The sequence below is a fragment of the Camellia sinensis genome, chromosome 10 (assembly GCF_055761805.1).
Source record: "Camellia sinensis isolate YWXY chromosome 10, ASM5576180v1, whole genome shotgun sequence".
In the NCBI taxonomy this organism is placed as follows: domain Eukaryota; kingdom Viridiplantae; phylum Streptophyta; class Magnoliopsida; order Ericales; family Theaceae; genus Camellia; species Camellia sinensis.
In genome coordinates, this window is record NC_138970.1 from 90,312,172 (window position 1) to 90,333,735 (window position 21,564).

The following is a 21,564-nucleotide window of genomic DNA, read 5'->3' on the forward strand; positions in this document are numbered from 1 at the left end:
ATTTCTATAATGAAATAGTAATCTCTGCAGTGTTTTAGGTTAAGTAAAATTTTAATGATTCTTATATCTAGGTATACCTAGTGGAGTATGGCAGGATACTCTTCATAAAAATCATCTATATGAGTGTGAACTGGACTAGTTTTATGAGATTTGTGAAGGGTTACAATTCTCTAGAGCATTTATGAAAGACCAGGTTGTTCAGGGCCAAAATGAACACAATAGTGAGAACTAAACTATGTCTGGGGATATACTGTGTGAGTTCTATTGTCTTGGTTTACACAAACGGCTGAACAGTTCAAGACATCATGTTCGCTGGTTAGCTAGTAAATCCAATAGTGTCTTACAAGGGAAGGTTCAAAGCCAAAAGCTATCTATCCTTTGCAGAATATTTCCAATTTTTGTACTCTCTGTAATTAGATCATGTTATTGCATTTTCTCTCCGTTAAATTCCATTCATATGGGGGATTGTTGGAAAATTGGTTTTGTAAGGCTTATTTTGGGCCAACTTTAAGCCCAAAATTGAGTGGACCCCAAACGTCTTTCGAGGTGGGTCCGAAGAGGTAACGTGTGCCTTGTCGCATAGCAAGTCGCACGGTGAAGACGGTTCGTCAAAACCATTTACGAGTGAATGGGAAGTTGACATCGTTTTTGGGTTCGTGGAATGGACAATTTAAAGAATTAAATGTGGCTTTCCTTGAAATGGATCATCCCACATTGAAACCTTAAGAGAGTTTATGTATGTATATAAACTCCAGGTAGCAACACTTGGGTTGGGCCCCAAGAGGCACCCCAAGTTTGTAGAATGGAGAAATTATGGACAAATGAAATTTTAACCCACACGACCGCGCGTACCGTCGCTGTCGTTCGTCCGACTAGCCAAGCCGAGCCGTGCCGGACACGGGTGTGGGTTATGGGTCGGGTCGGTTCTTATATTAATTTTTTGAACAAAATTCATTTGAATTTTTTCCAAAAATTATTGCAGGAAATTAATTCAAAATTTGAATTTAAATTTTTTATCTATTTTTACCTCCTTCAGTCCATTTATTCCTAACAGATTAAACTGTCCATACAGGTTTCAAATTTGTTTGAACCCGAACAGATTCAAATATTCCAGACAGGTTTTTTAAACTGCTGCAGTTTCAATAGATTTAACTGCCCAACAGTTATCTGTTGAAATAATGTTGTATCTGTTCAGTTTTAATTTTGCATCTGTTCATTCAAAAAATAGCACCTATTCGGCAGATTAATTTGCCTATATACACCAACCATTTCAGCAGTCTTTGACATCCAAAAAACAGTCTAAAAATTACTTTTGTGCTGTCCAATTTTCTGCTCTATTGCATATATTCTTCATATTAGTTTTTAGAAAAATTAAAGAGAGTATATAACACAGGTTTTAGTTCGCCGAACAAATTGTTTGGAATGCTACTACAATTTGTGAAGATCATTGTATATATCTTGGGAGATAGACGCCACGTAGCAGGGCGAATCTGTTTTAAGAATAGAGTGTCACAAACTCAACTTGATCTTTTTATTATTCTTCGGTTCGGTAAAATAATTTTGGTACGTTATTTATTTTATTTGTTTGATTTAGTTTTAATTTATTTTTTGTACACAGAAGATTATTCCAACAGTGTTAGGATGCAAGTCCAATCTATATTAGGATGCATGTTCAATTGGTTCGATATATGGTTGGGTGCAAGTCCAAGATAACAATAAAAATAAAAATATTCAAACATATAAATATTAAACAAATTATTTTTGTTCAAAAAGAAGATAAAATCATATGAAAATAAAAATAATTTTTTCCACCGAACTATTTTTAATTTTCCCTTTTGAAAAATCACAAACAGACACGCATCTCAGTTCCTTCTTCTTCTGTCTGGAAACGTTTGTTTGGCAGATTAGGTTGGATGAGATTATTAGTGAGAGAATTATTAGTGAAGAGATTTTTAATGTGTGAATTGTTAGTGAGGGGATTAAGTAAAAGTGTATTTGTTTTGATGATAGTGTGAGAGATGATTAATGATGGGATTGTTAAATTATTTTTATATAAAATAAATAAATAAATTATTTATATATTAAAAAAAGAGTAAAACAAATAGGTGCACTTGGTAAAAAAAAATTAAAATTGAAAAAATAAATTTTTTTATATAAAATAGACTCAATCTCCCTCACTATTTTCCTAATCCCACCTAAAATTCACTAATCCCCCTATAGAGGGGGATTACTAACCCCCATTTACTACTAATCTTATGACATTTTTTTACATCCAAACAAGGGTTTGATGGATCCCACAGATTGGTAATCCAATCCATCCTCTCAAACCCCCAATCAAACATGGCCTCTATGTTATCTTCTCGGAGTCCGAATCCTCTCTAGCCAAACCCTCCAGCCATTTCTCCTGTCAAGGGCTAGGATTTGGCCACGTCACCAGGCCCAAAAGTTACGGTTCAGATCAAGTTTGGTTTTAAAAAAAAAAAAATTTGAATTTTTTTTCATTTAACACAGCAACAAATCTTCATTCTCATTCGCTTTTTCCCTCCCTTTTTAGCTTTGGTGAACGACGACACTATCTCGTGACACCGACGGCGGCAAATCTAAGTCGGCGATGAACATCGGTGGTCTCTCCCTCTTTCCCAAATAATCTGTCATTTTCAAAGTTGCTCCCATTTAATCTGATTTTTCCCGCGAACCAGAGTTGCTCCCATTTCATATGTATACATATATATAGTCTAATCTATAATGTAATTCTGCAAGATCATTTTCTGAAACTAACACAGTTGTTATTTGTTGGTTCTTATTAATTGGTTCCAAATAAATAATCACATAGTTATAGAAAAAAAGAGAGATTAGTTTCACCATTATTCAAATCTCATATCAATTAATTCTAACTATTGCAAACAATAAACTTTACTATTGCTGTGAAGCTTCACTACAAAAACATAACAACAAAAATATAGCTTTGAAAAAATGAAAACAGCAAAAATTGAAGGAATTATGGAAGATTGGAGGAACTATGAGTAATCTTCCAACATTTCAGTAACCAGCAAAAATATAGCCTGTAAGTTTGATGAAGTGCAAATCAGGGCTCTGGTTCGCGGGGTCGCCGGAGCTCTAGTTCGCGGCTGAAATCTTCAGAGTAAGACAGAGGGAGAGACCGGCAGATAAAGTTGATGTTCGCCGCCAATCGTCATTCACTAGAGTTTCAAAGAGGGAGGGAAAAAGTGAATGGGAGGGGAGCTGAATGCGAGGGAAAGCTCTGTGTTGAATGAAAAAAAAAATTCAAATTTTATTTATTTATTTTTAAAAACCAAACTTGATTTGAGCCGTAGCTTTTGGGATTGGTGACATGGCCAAATCCTGGCCCTTGAGAGGAGGTATGGCTGGAGAGGATCTAGGACTCATCTTCTCAGGCTGCCTCCATCGAGTCAAGATCCTCACTTTTAATTTCTCATTGATTCCCTACTTGTTAGGCTATTGGGCTCACTTTTGGGTCTAATTTCAATAATCCGAACTATTCGCATTTTAAGATTTGTTAAGTATATCATACCTGTAAAAAATCAAGTTGATTGAATATTAGAAACTACGTGTTCGGATCATCGAATTAAAAACCATTTTTTAAAAATATTTAATAAACAGTTTTCAGAACACATGCTTTTTGATATCCGATCAATTTGATTTTTTATAAGTATGATATACACAATAAATTTTAAAATGTGAATGGTTCGAATTATTGAAATTGAACTAAAAAATGAGCCTAATGACCTAGTAACTAGGACTCAAGGAGAGAAGTAAAGAGAGGATTTGATTCTATCTCCATCTGTATCTCTGTGCAACGAATCCGACAAGCCGCATCACCAGACCCGCTCCGACCCGCCTCGAGGCACAATGAATGAATGCGTGACAACTATAGGCGGGTGCGGGCCCACAAATACCATTTCCGCGGGTGCGGGTGCGGGTCACATTAATCGGCCAATTCTATTGAATCACCCGACCCGCCCGCCCACACTAATTTCCCCCCCTCTTCCCCCCAGTCTTGCCCCTCTTTTTTACATTTGAGGTTTGTTTATAGCCGACGACGGTGTCTGCCTCTCTCTCAACTCTCTCTCTCTCTCATACTTGAACGGAGGCGACGAGAAGCGATCGGCGTCGGCGACAGTGGTGGCTATCGACGATCGGCGATCGGCGACAGTGGCGGCGAGCAGCTATCAAAGCATCGATTTGAAGGTAATCTTCTCTTCTCTTTTTGTCTTTGATCGACGATCGGTGACTGTGTTCTGTGTTTTTATTTTTTCAGTAATTAGGGCTTCGGCTTCGGCTTCTTCTCTTCTCTTGTCTCTTCTTGTCTTCTCTTCTTGTCTTTGTACAGATCTTATTTTTTCAGGGCTTCGACTGTGTTCTGTTAATTAATTAGGGCTTTGACTGTGTTAAATTAATCATGTTTCTGAGTATTTGATCAATGACAGCCCAAATTGATGACATAGACTCCATGGTTAAGGTTGCTTTGGAGTATTTGACTGTGTTAAATTAATCAGATTAATCTAATATTTTTTCTAAGTATTTGACTGAGTATTTGATCATGTTTCTGTTGATTAATTAGGGCATTGAAATTCTCTTCTTCTCTTATTTTATTTTTTGTTTTTTGTTTTGTTCCAGTTCGAAAACCTCTCATTTAGAGTCTAATCTGTTATTTTTTTTCTTGGTTTTGTTCCAGTTCTAAAACTAGAGAGGTGGTGAGATTGACAGTGAGATTGACAGAGTGTGAGATTTCCAGTTCTATACACACAGAGAGAGGAAGCTTACAGAGAGAAAAACACAGGTTTGGTTTCTTTTTCTTGTTATCTGCAACGGATTTTGTAAGGGACTTCATAGAAAAAATATTAGATTAATCTGTTATTTCTCTTCTCCTGTTGTCTGGTATGTCTCTCCACACTCTGGTATGTCTCACGTTCTGATTTAATAGTATTACAGTTGAACTGATTTGATTGAGGAACTGCTGGTATGATTTAATAGTATCACACTTTGGTATGATTTAGGAATTGCTTCGGAAATGAACTGATTTGAGCAATTTGTGTTTATAAATTGATTTAGGAACTGAAAATAAAAAGATTCATGACAGTTGAGAGAGGGGGGCATTTGAGATATTCAAAATGAAAATAATATATTAGTTTTTGGAAACAACCTCTTAGATGTGAATGTGAGGTGAATTATGCCCACTGGAATGGAACTAATTATGCCCACTGTAAATAAATATTGGTTGTTTTGAGGAAGTGCACTGTTATGTTACATATATAGATGTGAAAATTCTCCAGGTTTTGGATGACTGTTAATTTGTAAGTGCATTGTTATGTTAAGTGCCCAGGTTATGTTAATTTGTAAGTGCACTGTTATTTTTTGTAAGTGCATTGTTATGAATTGCCCAGGTTTTGAGGAAGTGCACTGTTATTATTTTGATTGTTTTTTTTGTATGTTGAAAATTTGTAAATTTTCGTAAAATTTTCAACCGCTAAACCGATTTGTATCCATCTGCCAATCCGCATTAGCCGGATTGGCGGACGGATACGGATTGATTTTCTTCAATCCGTCAATCTGGCGGACGGATGGCGGATTAGAGGTTCTATGGCCGCAACTGATCCGCGCCCACCCCTACCACCCAATCATCCCTGACTCTTGCACAGATCCCTCCATCTCTCTCATTGCCTCTCTCTTCCCTCTTTTTTATCTCTCTTGAAAACCTAAACCCTTTGGATCTCTCTCTATCTTCGATCCATCTGAGAAACCCCAACTCTTGAAATCGACTCCTTCAAATCGCCTTTCTGATGGACAAGATGAAGATGAAGCACAAACAAACCCTAAGACGAAGCAGATGAACAAGACGAAGCTTGAGATCGTCTTAAATCCATCACGCATCTTGAAATCCAAGTATCTATTTTTTTGAAAATCCTCTTTCTGATTATGGTTAATTTGCTTAAAATTTGCTTTAAATTGCTTGAGATTAGTTGAGATTGCTTGAAATCTGTTTGGAATTGCTTGATTATTGTTGTTGTTGTTGTTGTTGTTGTTTTTAGTTTGTTTGTGTTTTTGGTGAATTTTGTTAAAAAATATGTTAGTTTCTGTTTGGGGGAGTTTTTGCTAGGAAAGGATGAAGAAGGGGAGGGAGGGAGGGAGGGAAGGAAGGAAGGAAAGCGTTGGGGATGATGATCCGGCAGATTTGGCATTGCCGAAGCTTGTGCTAAATTTCGCACAAGCTTTGGCATTGCCATAATTTGGCAGCCAATATAGCATGCCACTGGAGACTGGTTTTTGTCATCTATTGTCAAAATTTGGCAATGGCAGCTCCTTTGGCAGCCCTTTTGGCAGTCCACTGTGGATGGTCTTATTGTTCACACTCTTGAACAAAATCAGGCCAATAATGGGTGATGGGATTCATTGCATTTAGGGATTGTGCTGAAATATATATATGTCATATCTTAACAATGAGAAATGTTAGAGCTGAACTAGCATAGCTTCGGGATTGTTCCACAGTGAACACTTCAGGGTTTTTTTGTGTGGTAATTTTAAGATTCATATACCAAGAAAAAGGAGAAACAAAGCAAATAGCGACAGGCCCCTATGAGCAAAGTCCAAACCCTTATAAAAGTGGAGAGTACAAAACACAAGAATTGCTAAAATAAACAGAGTAGCAAGAACCCAAGCCAAATAAAATGGAGATCAAAATGAACACACTAAATTCTAGTAAAACCATAAATGGTCTTCAAGATTTTCAAAGGAAGATTCCATGCTTGGAAAATATCCCAATTGCGCTGCTGATCAACCATCCCATTCCAAGAACAAACTCTATCCCTCAGATCCTTCTCCATAGCTATGAACGCCTTCAGGTTGCAAAAATACAGTCTGATTATTATTATTTTTTATGAGAAGCAGCAAAAGGATACTTTATTGAATATACAGTCTGATTATGATACTTAATGCAGTCCAATTTAACTTTCTAGTATCCCCAAATAGTTTGTAACTTGAGGTCATTGCTGAACCTATAATCCCAACCCCAAACCATTGTTAGCAAAAGAAGCCTGCACTGTTATACTTGGGGAAAGAATTCTAAACTGTTTTAACCCTCCAGAGCCATAAGCAATGGGACTGGAGAGTTGAGCAAGATCTAATGGCTCTCTCTATCTCTCTCTCTCTCATATTTGAACTTCTTCATCCATTTATAGCTGACCAAGAAAAATTTGCAAGCTTTGTAGTCAAGTCTTTTTATGAGGTTGTTGGGCAGTAGTGGTGGGACTTTATTGTGGAGAGGTGTTTGAGGTGTGAAATACCTACTAATATTTATTTTTTTACTTGGAACGACAACTCATGGTAAGATTCTCACTATTAATAATTTGAGGAAGATGAGACAAATCTAATGTTTTTTTTGTGTATGTGTAAGAAGGATGGATAATTGGTTAGTCAACTCCTTATTCATTGTGAGGTGGCTAATGCTTTGTGGTCCTTGGTTCTTGGTTTGGTTGGAGTTGGTCTTCCCAAAGGAAGTGGTGGGTCTCCTTTAATCTTGGTGAGAAGCTATGAAACACCGACACTTCAAAACAAGGGTTGTATCCGTGTCGGACATGCAGACACTTTGGGGACATGTATAGGACACACCATACGGTGTGTCTCCTTATTTAATTAATTTAAAAGTATTTCAAAAAAATAGAATTAGAGTTAATTTTTGTTAATATTAATTGTTTGTAGATGTAATATTAACCTAGATAACAAATAAACATATATGAAAATATATTTTATTGCCATGTCCCTACTGTGCCTGTGTCCCTATTTTTTTGAAATCATTGTGTCCCACGTCTGCATCTGCATCCGTGTCCGTGTCTGCATCCGTGATTCTTAGGTGAGAAGCTAGTGTGGACAAACGGAAGGAAAATGTGTAAAACTTGGTGTTGCTGGCTATTATGTGGATCATTTGGAGAGTAGAATAATAGGATCTTCAAAGAGATGAGGTGCCACTCTTTAAGATTTGGAGTTCATTTTTGTCTATTTTGTACAATTGGTTCTTGGGTAGATTATACCAATATTTTTAGCCAAATTTTGAATTTTGTAGTCCCTTTTTAGTAGCTTGGGATACTTCGGTGGTTTTGTTTTATAATTTTTCAAGTTATGAGACCTTTTCTTTTGTATGTGGGTGGCACCTCCTTGGTGCCTTTTTGGTTAATGATTTTGTACTTACAAAAAAATGTATTTGTAATGCAAAAATGAAGAAATAGTTATTATTTTCAAGAATACAAATAAAACTATATATTTATTTGTTGTCGTCTCCTTGCCACGTTTTGTATTGATTTGTTTGAAAATTTCATGATTGGTGTGTCTATATTGTGTACTTATCCATCCATCTTTGGTATTATCAATTAGAAATAAAATATAATTGGAATCTAGCAGCGTGTATGTCAAAGGAAAATAAAAAGAATAAGAGCTGTGTTTTTAATTGCATCTATGTCGGTTCAACCCACCCCAACCTTGTTAAACGTGGTTGGCTTAGGTGGGGTAGGGATGGGTTGGGATGCTTTGTGTGTAATTGGGGGATCGGGGTTGGGTTAGGCCAAACCAATATGGATGCTGCCGCGTTGCAGCCCTCTTAGAAAATTGCTTCTAAGTTTTGTCCATGTTTTTTCTAATTATGAGGCTAAACATCAAGAGTTGCAAGGCGAATTCTTATACAATAGACTTATTTTAGAGCAAGAGACCAAGGAACAATATGTTAAGGACTCAATGTATGGAATACGATTAATTTAATTCTAGTTCCAAAATTAGATTAACAAGTTTCCAAGTTCCAACTATGTAATAGATAAAACCTATCCTGGGATGTACGACATTTTATCATGTGGCACATTACTTTCTTGGTAACTTGTGTACTCTAAAAGCATATTTGTCAAATCGGGATTTGAATTGTGAATTAAAATAACCTTGTACCGAATCGGTAATTGAATCGAATCGTGAGTCGTAACGATTCGGTCACTTTTTCTAAATTACTTAGAAAAAAAATATCTACACTTAGATGTTCAATATATTTGATAAATATGAAATATTTAAACTTAAATTAATGAAAATGTTGTTTTGGATGATGATGATATGGTCTAATAGGTAAGAAGTTAACATGGGTTCACATGTAAGATTAGCATATTACCTTTTCTATTTTTTAGATATTTTTTTATCAATCATTCTTAATGAAGAAATAAGGAATTAATAAAGATAAACTATCAATTTTCAAGTAACAATAACTTAACATTGTGTGTGTGAGAGTTGAATTTGAAGCAAATTTATCGATCTATCAACTTTTTTTTTTTTGTTGTTAGTAGTTTTGGTAAGGAGAGATGGGAGAAAGGAAGGTGTTGAACAAGTACTACCCGCCGGACTTCGATCCGGCGAAGATTCCGAGGCGGAGGCAGCCGAAGAACCAGCAGATGAAGGTGCGGATGATGCTTCCCATGAGCATTCGCTGCGGCACCTGTGGCAATTACATCTACAAAGGTACCAAGCTCAACTCCCGCAAGGAAGACATCATCGGCGAGGTACATAAATATATGTGTGTGTGTGTATATTTATTCGTAATTGTTAATTGTTAATCTCTTTCATAGTCCTTGATTACACTATCTGAGAATTTTTTTTAATTTTTTTTTATAATTCTCTAAATTGGAGACTCTACATATTGTGTATTGTGTATTTGTATCATTATCTATTTGTGCTTTTTTGATATATCTGTTTGATTGGGTGGATTATTGCCTAGGATTGGGATTAGGGGCGGAACCAGAAATGTTGTTTTGGGGGGTGGGGGGGTGGGGAAGTTGTGTGTATAAAAAGATTTGACAGTTTTGGTACATGACTAATTAAAAATAATTTTTTATACAAACATTGTGAAAACAGAATTTCATAAGGATGAAATTAAATAAATCTAACAAGTCATTTTTTTCATTTTATAATTTAAAGTAGTTAAAAATCATCTCATTATATATTATAAAATACTGATAAAATAAAAAATTAGTGAGTGATTTTATAAAATAGGTATCATCTCATTATATATTTTATAAATACTCTCATTATATATTATAAATAATCATGAAATATAGGGGTAGTATTTGAATTTTCCAAAACTTGGGAGGGACCGTGGCCGCTGCCTGTCCCTATACAGTTCCATCCTTGATTGGGATTATTAATTCATAAGACTCACATTATATCGTTTGGTTGCAAATTTTATTCGGATTAGATTTCAATGACCATTTTATTCAAAAAAATTGATGGATTTTTTAATCCCACAACTAATAATGCAAAACATATATATAATTGGGATTATATATTTCCATACCTATTGCTAAATAAACGTGAACAAAAGGGAATTATGTATCTCACTAATCGAGCCGGATAACCAATCCTACGCTAATCTCATGGATTATTAATCCCCCTCACTATTAGTCCTGCTAAATTTATGTCTTTGTTTTAGAATGATTGATTGCTAGAAATTTTGGGTGTACTAGTAGAACTCGAATATTGTTGGCATGTAATTGAGGCAATAGTTTTTTGTGAGGAAAAGTGTACTTTTTGGATGTTATTCACAGCTTGGGCTTTATCCATGGGACTTGTAGAGAACCGAAAGATTTGTGTACATCAGCTTTTACTGATGTTATGTGTTTAATCACCTAGACACATTGATCAGACTACACCCTTGTGGTATGAGCACATAGTGAATAATAAAACAAAATAGCTATTAGTTCATGCATGTTTTAGGGCCTGGTTCCATGCTGGTGATTGTGCATATCAAGCGTTCTAGTCATAGGTTCCTCATATGTAATGTATAGTGGGATATGATGTGTTTTATGATCTTTCTAATTTTTAAGTTAAATTATGATGTTTACAAAACTTGTTTTTATGGGACAGGTTACTTGTTTTAACATTTGGTTGATTGTTAACCTTTTGGGACGCTATCTCTTCGTACTGTGATGATTATTTTTATTTGTTTTTTTAAATACATGTTTTTGATAAGGAAAACCATTTTAATTAGTTTATAGTCACTTAGAATTTTTTTTTATTAATTTGATGTTAGATAAGGACTAATTATCTAGGCCTTAAACTATTTTGTAGGTTTTTATCCAAAGAGAATGTTGTGCATAACTACCTCGATTTCTAACTGATCAAAATGTCTGCATAACTTCTTGTGTTTTTGAACCTGTTTTACATATGAACTAGAAAGTCATTATTTTTGTTCTAGAAAGGGGAAAAAAAAAAAATTGAATTTTTGTGCACAAAAATTCAGGATCTCCCTCTGTTTCGTCTTTATCAGAAATTATTCTTCCCCTGTTTCTGTGGGTCACCTATTATTTCCTAACTAGTGACGAATGGTAGATGTCTCCAACTGAGGATAGAGGAGGATTAACACAAGTTGTGACACAAGTTGTGTAAGAAGGTAACTATTGATCATAAATGAAGAGACACTTTCTAAGTAGAGCAACCATATTTTTATGTGGATTCAATGTACCCCCAGTACTGTCACTACAAATCTACTACTGTTCTAGATGCCAGATTTTTACCATCTACCTTGGCTTTCTACTTTCACATAGGGATTAACCTGATGAAGTGATGTCCTGACTGAACATATTCTATGTAAAAGCATGAGGTGACATTGGATGAAATATCAACATTATGCTGTTTGAAAGATGGATACCCTTGTTATGGTTATAATATTGTTGTCTTCACTTATTTATCCTTATTTCTGCGATTGTTAAAATACATCCTTTTCTGACTTCGATTATGAGATATGTATTACTATTGTTCAGTGAACTGACTGAAATGTTAAAACTATTTGCAGACATACTTGGGGATCCAAATATTCAGGCTTTATTTCAAATGCACTAAGTGCTCTGCTGAGTTAACAATAAAGACCGACCCGCAAAATTCAGACTATGTTGTTGAGTCGGGTGCATCACGGAATTTCGAACCTTGGCGTGCAGAGGATGAGGTATTAAGTTAGCATGCCATATACAGCTTTCTATTTCATCTTTAGATCTCCTTATTTTGTTGCAATCATGATTTTGATTTTGGCTTCGTATATAATTTGTACATTGCTCTCTTTGTCAGGAAGCAGATAAGGAAAAACAAAAAAGGGAAACTGAAGAGATGGGAGATGCAATGAAATCCTTGGAGAATAGAACCTTGGATTCAAAAAGAGAGATGGACATCCTTGCTGCCCTGGATGAAGTGAAGTCCATGAGGGTACTTGCTTAGTCAAATAACTAATACGTAGTGAACATAATAAACATATATTAAGAGGGTATGTTGATAATCAATATATAAAAAATCTGGGGCTTAAGGGAGGGGATGCTCTATTTCCGACCTTGACCATATTAGTTTTATTAATCCCCAACCCCGATTAACCCCAACTCATACCCAATAGAGTCAGGCAGGGCCGAGGCTGGAAATTCTAGATGTATTGAGAATAACTTAATGATTCAGCTACAGAATTCATGGCCTTATTAACTTCATAGGTTGGTAAACTTATTTTGGGTTAAAATGTCAATTTGCCTAACATATGGGATCATTAGCCAAGTGTGTGAAAGTTTGTTGTTTTATTCATTTTACTCAGATGTGAACTTGAACTTATATTTTAAGCATACTAAAACAAGTCTTCTTTCTGTTTTTTCAGTCAAGACAAGCAACTATCAGTGTAGATGCAATGCTGGAGGTCTTGCAGCGCTCAGCTGAGGAAAAGGTAAGGTCATTTATGCTAGTTCATTATTTCAACCTTTTGGGTGTAAATGCATTTTGTGTAGGCCTTGAACAATGAATCCCAATTGCCATTTTGGTCACTTTTGTGATGTACTAGATTTATGTGAATGGCAGCAGCAATATCTAATGTGGGATTGAATTTATGTTTAGCTGGCAATACTATTTTATACCTGCAGAACTGCCCGAAGTAAGCATGTAGTTTGACCATTTTTTTGGATGGGCTGCATTCAAGTAATCTTCTACTCACTTTTGAACATAATAGGTTTTGATTCAGGTTGCCTCCTTAACTCATCGAACTGAAAATTAACACAATTAATAAGTTCTATATATATATTAAAGTCTTTGAATGTCTCTTTTTCTTCTTTTGAGATAAGTTAGTTAAATGGCTGGTTTGGCATGCCTACCTAAAATCTGTTCAGTGTTATGGCTAGGCACTGGCTGTGTTGATCTAATGAGAATTTGATGAGGCTCGAATTCAAAAGCAAACTATAATTTTGTTGGAATTCGAGCTTCAGTATTTCTATACTTTAAACTGTTGGACCAATTGATGTCATAACAAATCATCCAGAGGAATAGCTATTTGACCACATCATAGCTGCAGTGTGAATTTGTCAAGGCAGCATAGGAATCAAAACACGTGAATTTGGATACTATTTTATCACCATCAGTTCTTACTAAGTCATGGGATTTTTTTTGTCAACAGGAAAAGAAGTTGGAAGAAGAGGATGAAGCACTTATAAAATCATTATTTGGAGTGAGTATATCATTGTCAAACTACTGCTACTTTGCTATATTGCTGCCTCTGTTTTCTGGCAGTTTGTACTTGTGAGATTTACTTGGTGTCAAAATTCTTTCTCAGGCACCAAGGGAGGTCGTTCGCAGGATCGATGATGATATTTTTGATGATGATGAAGATTTATCTCAGATTTCAACTGACAATGCTGAAACATCAAACAATAATTCAAAAGTATAATACATGACGAGTGGAGATTTTTAGTGATAATACAACTTTTTATTCAAAAGTATAATACAACTTTTTTATCCTTTACTAATAATTTGGTTGTATGATCAATATGTATCTAATGAATGGTTTGAAAAATGACAAAAGGATAAAAAAGGATGAAGATTTTAAGTGATATAAATTGGCGAATAAGGAGGTTAAAAGGATAATTAGGGATGCTAGGCTAAAAGCCTACACCAATCTTTATTCTAGATTAGATAGTAAAGATGAAGAAAATAATATTTATAAATTTCCTAAGTTGAGAGAAATGAAACGAGACACTTAATCAAGTTAAGTATATAAAAGTGAGGATTTGAGTCAAGGATGAGGAGGTTAAGGAAAGGTGAAAAAATTATTTTTAGAAATTGTTAAATAAAAATCATTTAGAAAATTTAAGAGTAGAGGAATATGATAGCTTTGATGGGACTAGAGAATATAGGTTTTATTGTTGACTAAGAGAGTTTGAGGTGTAACTTGCACCGAAGAAGATGAAATTAGGTAAGCATTAGGATCAAACTGTATCCTTATTGAGGCTTGAAAATGCTTAGGTAAGGAGGGGTGTCTTGGTTAACAAAGTTCATTAATAAGATTCTATTGACTAGGAAAATACATCATGAGTGGAGAAAAATGAAATATCCAAAATTGTAACAATTATAGTTCATGATTCATACTACGAAATTGTGGGAGAGAGTGATTGAGCATCTCTTAAGGGTTACAACGACCATGTCCTTTAATCAATTTGAGTTTATGTCTGGTAAATCAACTAAAGAAGCGATATATTGACTAAGAAGAATAATAAAAAAGTACATTGAGAAAATGAGGGATCTACATATGGTTTTTTAATAGATTTAGAAAAAGTTTACAATAGGGTGCCTAAAAATATAATGTGGTTTGTGTTGGAGAAAAAGAGCGTGACCAAAGGGTATAAGGATGCGATAAAAAACATGTATGATAGGGGTTGTGGCTACTACTAGACCACCTACAACCTACAGGGAAACTAGTGAATTTTCAATTACTCCTTACCTATTTGCCTTAGTAATGGCTGCATTAACTAAATGCATTATGTTGTTTTGAAGGATATCCATTAGGATGAAACCAAGGAAGGAGTTAACAGTTCTTTCTTTTTTATTTCATTCAAAGCTTCCTAAAGACACTTTCTAACATCTAGCACATCTAAACAATTGGAAACCATATTTGCTAGTTCCAAATGCCTTGAATATATTTTCACTCTGAAGGCTTTTGGGAAGCTTACTTTAGGAGTAGAGGGAAAGACTACAGAAAAGCTATTTTTACAATTTCTAACATTGAGAGGCTAGTGAACTATGCAAATCATGAAATTATTTTATGTAACATAGTTTCACGTGTCATCTCTATGATATGACATTCAATGAGTGATTCATATCGACAATGGTGTTCAAACTATCTGAATTGTAAGATTCAATTCACAAATTGTAACATTTGGATAATTACGCTTTATGATGGATTCATTTTATTTGTGCCATGTCCCTTGCTAAACTTTTAAATGTAGGCTTTAAGGTTATGTTAGTCTTGGGCTAAATTTGTTTTTAAAAACACACAACAGGATGGCATAGAGAAAAAGTCTAGGCATTAACTTCTGCACAAGGAAGATTTGAAATTTCAAATTTTCTACAATACATGTGAAAGGAACCTGATGGTAGCAAATTTGATTCTTGTGTATCAATTGCTAGTTAACCCTGTGCATGTTGTTGTTAGCAGAAATGGTGTGATACTTTATTGAAAGCTGAATATATTGGACACTTCTTTTATGCCATAAACTGATGCCACATACATACTTCTGCTCCTAAACTTATAAATCTAGGTTGGCGGACACTCTTTCTTCTGCTCCTGCCTCCTCTCCCCACACCCACATTTCTTTTCATGCTTCCAAGTAAGGGTCTATCGTACACATTCAAGGAGCACTCATGGAAATCAAAGTTGGTGTTTACAATGAAAATACTGTTGTACCTGAAACAAAAAATAAATAAATCAATAAACTTTTTGAATTCTATGCATTTGTTACTAAGTTCATAAGGAGAAAGGTTTCTGAAGAACTTCCCATTAAGCCAAGAACAGGAACACATCTTTAAACATCAGTCCATCTTGTTGGTCTTTTACCTGGAATGTGGAATGTTCTGATACATGGAACAAGAACAGGAACACAGTATGCTACATGCTCATGTGACGTCGACAATTTTCTTTTAAGAATTAGACATCCAATACAATATAATTTTTTTTTCTTCATATTAATCATGTAAAAACACATTTCTATGAGCATTATGGTTTATTTTAAAAATTGTCTTTCCGAAACTCCACTCTCCCTAGATTTTAGTACATCATATTTTTTTCCCCTCCTGAGGAAAACCTTAAAAGTAAATAACTAGAAAAAAAAGGGATTACTTTTGATTGCTGAATTACCGTTTTGGAAAAAAAATGTACCATTTCTTGGGACATGCGTTTCAAAACGTAAATTCTTAGGGTATTACCATTTTCTGGTAACACTACTCTAGTCTGATTGGTCTCTGTATTCTTTGCAACAATACACGGCCTAACCCAATGCAACAACTTGAATTGACCCCCCGGCTTTGATTGTTACATCTGTTTTTAGAGACTATGACTGATGGAAATACATATTCTCTTCAAGCTATTCGTGTGAAATTAGTAGGTCACAACTACACTTATTGGGAATGTGTAATAGGAAAAAAAAATTACGGGTAAAAACATGTAAAATTATGTTTTTGGGCTGCTAATATGCCTACGGATACGAAGGTCAAAACTTTTGGTGGCTATTTGCCACTTTGGAAGCTAATAATGCAGGGACCATAATTTGGATAAATAGTTCTATGCTATGAAGCATGGACATGGAAAAATTAGTGCCGTGGTGGTGTCAGACATGGGGACACGTTGGGGACATGCTAGATATGGACACGGCATGAGATATGGCAATGAGAGAGAGATAGAGGAGAGAGAGTGTGAAGGAAGAGAGTGAAAAGATGAATCAAGTTGTCGAACATCTAGTTGACTCGAACCATCGAATCATGTCTCGCTCGTCTTCTCTCTCTCTCTCTCTCTCTCTTGCGTCTCTGTCTCCCTTTCTCGCCGTCTCTGTCCCTTTATTTTATTTCTTATCTCTTATATGTATATATATATATATATATAAGTATATATAAGATAATATTAATAAAATCATATTATTTTATAAGTATATATAACATAATATATATTACTTATACATATTAATAAAAAAAAACACATGTATATAAAATAAAATAAAATAAAAAATTATTAAAAACACATTATTTAAAAAAAGAAACAAATAAATAAAATAATTAACGTATATTAAAATAAAAATATTTATAAAAAAAAATTGCCGTGTCTCCTGTCATGTCTCCATTTTTTGGAAATTATCGTGTTTCGTGTTCGTACCCGTGTTTGTATCAATGTCTGTGTCCGTGCTTCATAGGTTCTATGGATCAGTCTATTGGTGAATATTTGGCAAAGTTCACCACAAGAAGGAAAGTTGGGACTATTTTTCAAGTTGTATGCTCAACCAAATTTTTCCTATAAAAATCAGTCGTAGAATTTGATCCAAGATAATCTCAAGGAAATTGGATTATTCAAGACTTCTATTATGTCTAGCTTGTGGAATTAGTTGGTCTTCACGGAGCTTAAAGAATTGATTATTGATATCGTGTATTGCACTTATAGAGAAGTGTGGGTTGTGTGGGTAGAGGTAATCAGGCCTTGTTTGGCAAGTGGGTTTTGGACTATTTTTTGGTTAAAATTCACAAAAAGACAAAATAGATTGAAATAGTCAATAAAACAAAATGTCATATCAAACCCATAATCATTTCATTTTTTCTTTCACAAACATCATATTCAACTACAAAGATACAAAAAGTTTAGCCTAGTAAAATAGTCAAAACCAAAATAGCCAACTTCCCAAACAAGACCTCAATTGTTGACCTTTGAGAAGATGGCCGGCGTTTCAATGGCTTAAGATCACTGGAGGTGGACAGGAGAACGCTAAGGCAAGTTTGGAGAAAGAGAGGTTGGTAGTGATGGACCTTGAATACTCGTGTATGTATACGAGCGTATGAGTGTAGTACACGTGCAAGTGTAAGTATGAGTGTGAATGTGAATGTGAGTCCGTGTGTCTTTGCCTACCGCATATATGATATGTTCTATAGGCCTCGAAGCATTGGAGCCCAAGCAATCTGTTGGACGGATGGCTCGTTCTTTCCAATTCTGCCGGAAGTTGATATAAGCCCTATTGCCATCTGTGGTTTGATGGCAAGGAGAGAACAACATATCATGCATACATCAGGCAAAGAGTGTAAGGTTTCCATCACCTTTTCTCCAAGCCTGATTAAGATCGAGTTGACTTAGAAAGAAGACAACCATCTTGATGATCCCCTGATCACAGCCTCTAGTCCAAAATCCTCTGATGATCGCAAGCAGTGATGCCTAGGTCTTGCTTCCAACCCAAGCACCTGACTAGATGAGTGGGGCATGGGCATATTTTAATGTTTAGGAGAACCAATGGCTCATTCTTAACGGTCCAATGTATGCAAACTTGGGTGGAGTGAGGTATGAAGGACCACGGGCCTATGAGGGGCCATGGCGCTGCTTGTTGTAAGGCTTTTCATACTTGGACTTGTGTGCATGCTCCCATTTAGGCGAAGCATGTAATCTTGGTTTTGCATTGTGCCTTGTCGGTCTGCCATGCAGGCAAGGTATTCGAGACATGGCACCCGTAAGGCTTGCCATGCATTGGGCATGTGATACGTCTGCATAGTGTCTTGTCAGTCTGCCACGCAGGCATGACATTGATGATGTGGCACCTGTAGGGCTTGCCACGTATTAAGCGTGATACAAGTACCTACAAGAAGAGCAAAGATGAATACATTTTCTAAAATCATGTATCATTACATTTTTAGGCTTAGTAAAATCATATTTTAAGATTATTTAGGCTAGAATCAAATCTCATTTTTTCTTTATATGTTTATATGTTTTCTAGTGTGTTAAATGAGGAGTATCCTAGTAATTTTAGAATTTTGAGGACATAAATTGTAGGGGTTGGCCATGGGTTGAGCTATGGTTTCGACCAGCGATGTTGTATGGGACGGAGTGTTGGGTAACCAAGAAACGTGTAGATAAGATGAGTGTTGTTTAGATGAGGATGCTAAGGTGGATATGTGGCAAGACTAGACAAGATAAAATTAGGAATGAGTGTATTCGGGAATGGGTAGGAGTAGCACCGATAGAAGATAAGTTGAGAGAATTGATTGAGATGGTTTGGTCATATTTAACGGAGACTAATAGAGGTAGTAGTGAAGAGATGCGATGCAGTGACGGTAGATGAAAGTATTAGGGGACTGGGTAGGCCTAGATTAACATTGGCTAGCGTTGTAAATAGGGATATGGATCTACTTAATTTGACTAACGAAATGACCTTTGATAGAGTTGCGTGGAGAAGAAGGATTCATATAACCGACCCCATTTGATGAGACTTAAGACTTGGTTTGTTTTGATTTGGTTAGTTCTAGATAAATTTTATAAATAAAAACTTCTAGTTTCTTATTTAGGAATTAATATAAAGTAAGGCAATGCCTCTAGTTCAATGTATATCAATTTTTAGAGAATTTTCAAAGCTTAGTATCTTTGTTTTGTGAATTGTGCAATGCAATCAAACATTAGGTTTGATGCCAATGGGATTCTGGCTGTGATGCCTAGATTTTCTTGTTTCGTCTTAATTTTTTGTGCTTTTGGCTTATAATACGCTAGAGCCATATCTATTTTAAACCTTGCCAACAATAAAAAACTGTTTCACAACCCTAACTCGTTGCCAATCGTAGTTGTAATTCCTAAAATAACCGATAACAACCCTATGTTACTGTTCACAAGGGTGCTGTTTGTTTACAGCCCAAGAACATCCCCAGAAAAGTCCCCCAAATCTTGTATTTTCAGTATCAAGACCCTACCCTTTTGTTGCACCTTTGAAATGCTGGAATCCCCAAAATTTAACCCATCCATCCTTTACAAAATAATAAAAATCAGCTCCAAAAACATACTTTTCCACTGCTTTACATTAATGTTGGGCTCATTTCTTATAGAACAGTGTTACTTGCATTCATGCCACATCTGCATCAATATGAAAACCAATCAACATACCTGGATTCCGGAGATAATATGAATCCCAGAGACAAGGATCATTTCAAACTAATTAACATACCTGGATTCCGGAGATAATATGTTCCCATCTTGGCCATCCTTCTGCATCAATATGAAAACCAAACTATCAGAAGGAATTTTGTACAACTCTTTCAAGAAACCTATGGCAAAGAGGGTCAAAACTGAAGCAACCAAAATTTACAAGTCTTAACAAATAATTCCTTATCATGTACCTTAGGAACAGTAGCAGCCGAAAATTGAGGTAAAGTTATCCCACCAATAACATTTTTTCGCTGAGGACTACTTCCATTATGACATGCAAACCGAACTACTCTTGGTTGGTAATTAAAATGCCTCCATTCTCTGTACACATGCAAGGATCTAGTTTATGTACGGGGCATAACAAGACTAAGTAACTGTTGGAAAAATGGTTTATATAGGCATATTTTGGGCCGACTTTGAGCCCAAAATTGAGTAGGCCCCGAACGTCTTTTGGGGCGGGTCTGAAGAGGTGAAGTGTTCCTTGCCACGTGGCAAGTCACACGGTGAAGACGATTCGTCAACACCATTTATGGTTGAATGGGAACATGACGTCGTTTCGGGTTCGTGGAATGAACATTTAAAGTTTGTAATGTGGGTTTTCTTGTGAGGCTTGTCCCACATTGAAACTTTAAGAGATTTTTATTGAGTTTTTAAGCTCTAGCCTACAATACTTGGGTTGGGCCCCAAGGGGCACCCCAAGTTTGTAGAAGGGAGGAGTTATGGACAAAGTGAACCTTAGCCCAAACCACCACACGCGCGCCGCCGCCCATCCGACCGGGTGGTGGTGGTGGTAGGTCGGTTCTAATATTAATTTTTTAGAGAAAATTTATTTGAATTTTTCCTAAACATTCTTGCAAGAAAAATTGAATTTTGAATTTGAATTCAAAATTGTTGTCCAAACAATTGTGTCTCTTCTTTTATTCCACAACAGGCTAATACAGTCTAAACAGAGCACCCGGACAGATTTAATTTCGAAACTGTCCAGGCAATTTTAGAACAGGTATATAACTGCTGCAGTTACCAGCAGTTAATTTGTTGAATCTGTTGTAGATCTGTTTAATTTCAAACAACATCTGTTCAAAATCTGTTTCACACCTGTTCACCATTTTTGCACCTGTTCGGACAGGATCTTTTTGCCTATAAATACTTACTGTTTCAACAGTCTTTTGATATCCGAAAATCAGTCTCAATATTGTCTCATTGCTGTCCATTTGCTCTAGTGCATTTATTTTTCATATATTAGTTTTAGATTAAATAATCAGAGAGTTAGAACATAGGTTTGGTTCGCCGAACAATTTGTTTTGGAGTGCTACTACAAATTGGTTAAGATCATTGTATCCTGGGAGATAGACGCCACTCAACCGTAAGCACCTTAGCGGGGCGAATTTGTCTTAAGGACAGAGTGTTATACACTCGACTTGGTCTTTGAATTATTTATTCGGGTCTACAAAATAAATACTGTAAGTTTTATTTTATTTTGTTTGAATTGTTTCAACATATTTTATTTATATAGAAGATTGTTCCAACAATCTTAAGACAGAATCGAATTATTCTGTTTACAA

General features: G+C 35.6%; 1 protein-coding gene across 3 annotated transcripts; it reads left to right on the plus strand.

Moving 5' to 3' along the window:
- The first annotated feature begins 3,959 nt into the window (after nt 1-3,959).
- Nucleotides 3,960-15,891, plus strand: LOC114275307 (uncharacterized). 3 transcript variants are annotated; one of them, XM_082891789.1, is made up of 9 exons: nt 3,960-4,230; nt 4,718-5,925; nt 9,351-9,563; nt 11,852-12,001; nt 12,121-12,255; nt 12,686-12,751; nt 13,472-13,522; nt 13,628-13,734; nt 15,819-15,891. In XM_082891789.1, the coding sequence occupies exons 3-9, from the start codon at nt 9,366-9,368 to the stop codon at nt 15,874-15,876; spliced, it is 765 nt and encodes a 254-aa protein (XP_082747915.1). In that variant the 5' UTR covers nt 3,960-4,230; nt 4,718-5,925; nt 9,351-9,365; the 3' UTR covers nt 15,877-15,891. The 3 variants fall into 3 exon arrangements, with proteins under 3 accessions (XP_082747915.1, XP_082747914.1, XP_082747916.1); XM_082891788.1 differs by having other exon boundaries at nt 4,718-4,822; nt 9,349-9,563; XM_082891790.1 differs by lacking the exon at nt 15,819-15,891 and having other exon boundaries at nt 4,718-4,822; nt 9,349-9,563; nt 13,628-13,823.
- The last annotated feature ends 5,673 nt before the right edge of the window (nt 15,892-21,564 follow it).